Genomic DNA, 6,007 nt, shown 5'->3' with positions numbered 1-6,007 from the left:
TTGTAGCCCAGGCTGGTCTCAAACTTGCAAAGATCCTCCTGCCTCAGCCTCCTGAGTGCCGGGATTACCGGCATGTGCCACCCCACCTGGCTCTGTCCTTGAATTTTGGTAGCAAGATTACGTTACACTCATTAAATGTCCCTCTAGGGCTGGGGATTTAGCTCAGCGGCAAAGCGCCTGCCTGGCAAGCGCAAGGTCGTGAGTTCAGTTCCTGGTACCGGAGAAAAACCAAATTAAATGTCCCTCTCACCGAAGCACTCTTCCCCTAAAACCTGCACTTTGCCCCCTCTCTTCATAGGATCTCAGCTTACATGCCACCTTGCTGAGGCCTCCTCCTGCCTCCTTGTTTAAGAATGCAAAGCACCTCCCCTACCCTGTCACTCTCCTGGTTCCCCATTCCCTACTTTCTTTGTCTGCAGAGAAATTATCACCCTGTGCCTGACACGTGCATATCCCGCCTATATGATTTTTTTTTGGTACCAGAAATCGAACTCAGGACCTTGTGCTTGCCAGGCAGGTGCTTGTGCCACTGAGCTATATCCCTGGCTTCCCTGCATATGTGATTTATGTCTATCTCCATCATCAGAATGTCAGCTCCACCAGGGCAGGGACCCCGCCTGTATTCCCTACTGTGTCCCCAACACCAAGCGCAGGACCAGACACCCAGCAGTGGCCTGGGAAGCTGAGCCGGTGCTGTGTCCCCCCCTCCCACTGCTCCTGTGGGAGGCAGGTACGAGCACCTGGTGAACCTTCTGACCAAGATCCTGAACCAGCGGCCAGAGGACCCCTTGTCTATCCTGGAGTCTCTGAACCGCACCACGCAGTGGGAGTGGTTCCACCGCAAGCTGGACACTCTGCGGGATGACCCCGAGATGCAGCCCACCTACGAGATAGCTGAGAAGCAGAAGGCACTGTTCATCCGGAGCGGCGGAGATCGAGAGCAGGATATGGAGGAGGAGGCGGTGAGTGGGCTGGCGGGAGAGGCAGACTGCAGGGGGCGCTGGGGCAGAGGCGGCAGTGTTGGTGCCCAGGTGTGCCGAGCCCAGCTGAAATGACTCCCGTCTTAGTTTGTGTGCAAGCTGTGGAGCGGGCGGGTCCAGGCCAGAGATGGCCTTGAACACCAGGCTGAGGGACTCAGGCTTTCTTCTGTGGCCACTGGGGCACGTGGAGGTGTGGGTGCGGAGGAAAAGCTGACAGCTCCGCTTATTTTGGAAAGCTGGCACCCAGGGGGGCCTGGTGGTGCACGCCTGTAAGCCCAGCACTCTGGGAGGCTGAGGCAGGAGGATTGCAAGTTTGAGACCAGCCTGGGTTAAAGAGTGGAGCCATCCATCTCAAAATAAAAGTATTGTTTTTGTTTTTTTTTCTGGGTGTGGCAGCACATGCCTGTGATCCCGCTGTTTCCCAGAGGCTGATGCAGGAGAGTCGCTGTGAGTTTGAGGACGGCCTGAGCTACATAGTGAGTTCAAGGCTAACCTGAACTCCATAGCGAGACCCTCTCTCCAAAAAACAAAACAAAACAAAACAAACCCCTGCACGGTGCATGTCTGGTTCACACTGTCTGCCCTTCTGGGGTTGTGAAGAGCTCCGAGCTTGTCATTCATGTGGGAGCCTGGTGACGGCGGGGGACTGTGACACGGACTTCTGTTATCGCAGAGGAGGAAAAAGAGGGCATGGCTAACCTTACACAGATTCTTGCAGCCTCTGTCCTTCTCGATGTCACTTCAGAGAAGTGGTCTTGGTCAGAGAAGTGGCGTGTCCCCTTCTGGGCTCAGCAGGTAGGGGTGGGGGTGTACCGCCTCCCTGCAGAGAAGGACTTCAGACAGTTGTGGACGGTAGTATAGTTAAGTGGGCAAGTTTAGGAGGAAGATGAAATAAATTGTTTAACACTCTGCTCAAAATTTAGGTTTAGGTTTTTTTTTTTTTTAGGTTAAGGGAAAAGCTCAGCATGCTTCTTGACAAATCTTGTACATCCAATGGTGCCATCATTTCCAGGTTTACACTGATAGTGTTGGGGTGGAATGTGCCCCCCCCAGTTCGGTACTGCAGTCTTAAGCTTCATCAAATGACCTAGAGTGTGACTTTAGGAACAGAATCACTGCAGATGTAATTTACGCCCTTCCTTTTGCAGTATGAAAGATGGAACCCCAAGAGTGCTGAGCTCATACCTAGCTATTTTATTTGCTTTTGTTTTATTTTTGAGACAAGAGCTTTCTAGTTGCCCAGGCTGGTCTCAAATCCTCCTGCTTCAGCCTCCTGCTTCAGTGGCTGAGATTTCAGGTGGGCAACACCGCACCCAGCTAATGGTTAAATTTATTTTTGGGTTGTTTTTCTTTTTTCTTTTTTGATACCAGGAATTGAACTCAAGGCTTGGCACTTGCTAAACAGGTGCTGCGCCACTGAGCTACATCCCTGGCCCAAGTTTAGCTGAGATCGGAATGGAGCAGGGTGAGCTCCCAGTCCAACACAACTGGAGTCCCTGTAAAAAGGGGAGAGGATGTTGTGGCGTGAACCTCTAATCCCAACTACTTGAGAAGCCAAGGTGGAAGGATCACAAGTTTGAGGCCCACCTGGGCAACTTCCTGAAACCCTGTCCCAAGATTAAAAAGTAAGGGGCTGGGGATTTAGCTCAGCGGCACAGCACCTGCCTGGCAAGTGCAAGGTCATGAGTTCGATTCCCGGTACTGGGGAAAAAAAAAAAAAAGATTAAAAAGTAAAAAAGGGCAGGGATGCATCTCAATGTCCCCTGGGCTTAGTCCCCAGTACTGGGGTGGGGGTGGACAGGAAGCTCCTGGGGAAGGCCACATGCGCACAGGCAGGGATCCAGGGGATGCTTCTAAAGCCAAGGGATGCCAAAGAGAGTCAGCAAGCCCCCACCAGAAGGTGGCAGGACGCACAAAATAGATTTTCTCTCATAACTGTCAGGAAGAATCAAATTTGTCAAATTTGGTCTCCAACTTCTGACCTCCAGAACTGACACAATTGATTTGTTTGTTGGTGGTGGTAGTTCTGTGTGTGTGTGTGTGTGTGTGTGTGTGTGTGTGTGTGTGTTGAGTCAAGGTCTTGCTATGTAATTCAGGCTGCTGGCCTTGAACTCACTATGTAGCTCAGGCTGACCTGGAGCTCCTGGCAGTCCTCCTGCCTCAGCCTCCTGAGCTCTGGGATTACAGGCGTTGGCTTCTGGACTCCTGAAGAGGCAGGCTGGGGAGCAGGCCCTCAGCTCTCTCCTGCACCCCCATCTGACCCCCACTCCCACAGACAGAGACCGCGGTGCCCAACATCATGGAGATGGCCTTCCACCTGGAGCAGGCCGGCGTGGGGCTGGGCTCGGAGGAGAGTTTCCGCATCTACCTCGCCCTGAAGCATCTGGTGGAGCAGCAGCCGGTGCACACGTGCCGCTTCTGGGGCAAGATCCTGGGGCTGCACCGCAGCTACCTGGTGGCCGAGGTGGAGTTCCGCGAAGGCGAGGAGGAGGGCGAGGAGGACGACGCCGAGGACCTGCTGGAGGGCGCCGAGGGGCTGGAGCCGCCGAGCATCGAGGAGGAGGGCGAGGAGGACGAGGAGAAGGTGGCGGACGTGGTGCCCAAGCCGCAGTGGAAGCCGCCGCCCGTGGTGCCCAAGGAGGAGAGCCGCACGGGCGCCAACAAGTACCTGTACTTCGTGTGCGCCGAGCCGGGCCGGCAGTGGACGCGGCTGCCGCACGTGACGCCCGCGCAGATCGTGTGCGCGCGCCGGATCCGCAAGTTCTTCACCGGCCACCTGGACGCGCCGGTCGTCAGCTACCCGCCCTTCCCCGGCAACGAGGCCAACTACCTGCGCGCCCAGATCGCGCGCATCTCGGCCGCCACGCACGTCAGCCCGCTCGGCTTCTACCAGTTCGGCGAGGAGGAGGGCGACGAGGAGGACGAGGGCGGCGCGGGGCGCGACTCCTTCGAGGAGAACCCCGACTTCGAGGGCATCCCCGTGCTCGAGCTGGTCGACTCCCTGGCCAACTGGGTGCACCACACGCAGCACATCCTGCCGCAGGTGAGGGAGACCCCGCGACACCGCCGGGCTGGCACCCTGCGCTCGCGCACTTGCAGTCCCTTCGTTCCTTCCACAGGTACTGGTTGATAATCCCCAGCCACAAGCTCTTGGGATCTGGGCCTGATGGCACACACCTGTTATTCTAGCACCCTGGGAAGCAGAGGCAGGAAGATTACAACTTTGAGCCCGGCCTGGGCAGTCTAATGACTTAGCAAGACCCTGTCTCAGAAACTGAAAAGGACTGAGGATGTCGGTCCATGCCTGTAATACCAGCACTTGGGAGGCTGAGGCAGGAGGATCACTGTGAGTTTGAGGCCAGCCTAAACTATATGGGGAGATGCTGTCTCACCACCATCCCCCAAAATAAAAATAAAAATAAAAATAGCTGGAGGTGTATAGAGAACCCTCACAGCCCAGAAAGTTTGTATTTGTAATCCCGTGAAAAGTTATTGGAATTCTAGCGAGTTAATTCCAATCTATCAATTCCAGGGCACTCCATGGTGAGAATAAAGACAGTAAAGCATAATTGTAGTTATGGGGAGCCAAGGGGTCCTAAGCCCAGCCATGATGATGGCCATCTGGAACAAAGGCCTCGACCCAAGGCTGAACCCAGGTTTTACTTGTTCATGAAGAAGGGAGTGGCTTGAGGATGAGTGACTGAGAACCCTGGGAAGTAGGTGAGTGCTGTGAGCTGGGCTAGGTAGGAGGCCTGAAATCACCTCTGCAAATGCAGAGAGAAAGACATGCAGAAAAGGAAACCTGCACAACACAGTTGAGATAGTATCTAATGTTTTGGGGTCGGAGCTTCAGCTCTGATGTGTAATCTTTGAAGCCCCAGGAAGGCATAGCCTCTGTCCCAAGGCTCCATCCCAGCCGACAGCGTGGAGCATTGGCTCACACATCCCGCCTCATCCCGAGGGAGCAAGAGGCAGTCCGGGGAAACACTGCCTGCCATCTCCAAAGATTACCATCAGCACCTGGGCTAGACCCATATGCATCGCTTAAGGCCAGTTGAACGGATGAGGAAAAGTCCTAGCCAGCTCTGTTCATATCCATACATGGAAATAGGGCCAGACTCAGCCAAAACAGAGGCAGTTGCTCCTCTTTCAAGGAGAGTCACCTAGTTGGTCCCCCACAGAGGTGTAGCTCCCAATGAAAGGCCTGGGTTCAGTCCCCAATACTGGGGCTGGGAGGGTTGGCTCTGGAGACCAGGTGCATTTTTTTTTTTTTTTTTGGTCTTTTGGAGACAGGGTTTGCTACACAGTTCAGGCTGGCCTTGAGCTCACTTGGTAGCCCAGGCTCCTGCCTCAGCCTCCCAAGTGCTGGGATTACAGGTGTGCGCCACCATGCCCGGCCCTACCAGATGCATTTTGCAGCAGAATTTTCCAAATTTTGAAAAGGTTGCTTGGGTCAAGTGCCATACATTATGCAGCACGCAGGCAGCAGCCCAGCCAGTCTGCAAACGCACCCTTATCTCTGCAGCAAAGCCAGCTCCTCGTAGCTCAGGCCGGCTGCCAAATGACTTATGAAAACATTCTGGCTTTCTTTGCATTACTAGAGCTCCAACTCAGGGCCTCACACACGCTAGGCAAGAGCTCTACCACTCAGCTACACTCCAGCACCAAAATTCTGGTTTCAAAGCTATTCAGTCTTCTGAGTTGTGGGCAAGAGATTATGGACCTTAATAGGCACAGTGGCACAGGCCGGTCATCCCAGCACTCTCAGGAGTTGAAGCAGGGGCAGCCTGGGCTACACAGCAAGTTCAAGGCTGGCCTAAACTACATAGCAGCCTGTCTCAAAGCCAAAGGAAAAAAGAGAGAGAGCAAGACAGAGAGAAAGAGAGAGACAGAGAGAGACAGAGAGAGACAGAGACAGAGAGAGGGACAGAGAAGTTATGGACCTGACCACCTGACCACCTGACCTGCATTTCTTGTGGGCCTAGTGTCCCAAATTTCTTTTTAAATTTCTTTTTTTTTTTTTTTTT

The 6,007-nt window shown here is 54.0% G+C and overlaps 1 protein-coding gene across 1 annotated transcript in view; it reads left to right on the top strand.

The window, feature by feature from the left end:
• Window positions 1–6,007, top strand: part of Rsph6a (radial spoke head 6 homolog A (Chlamydomonas)) — a 16,511-nt gene that overhangs the window by 4,487 nt on the left and 6,017 nt on the right. The window contains exons 2-3 of the mRNA XM_005413817.1: window positions 731–962; window positions 3,256–4,023. Coding sequence (XP_005413874.1) covers window positions 731–962; window positions 3,256–4,023 — 1,000 coding nt within the window. The remainder of the gene's footprint in view (window positions 1–730; window positions 963–3,255; window positions 4,024–6,007) is intronic.

This window comes from Chinchilla lanigera, unplaced genomic scaffold, assembly GCF_000276665.1.
Source record: "Chinchilla lanigera isolate Chin_1 unplaced genomic scaffold, ChiLan1.0 scaffold00173, whole genome shotgun sequence".
In the NCBI taxonomy this organism is placed as follows: Eukaryota; Metazoa; Chordata; class Mammalia; order Rodentia; family Chinchillidae; genus Chinchilla; species Chinchilla lanigera.
Note: the sequence above shows the minus strand (reverse complement) of the source record. Positions and strands in the feature narration are given on the sequence as shown.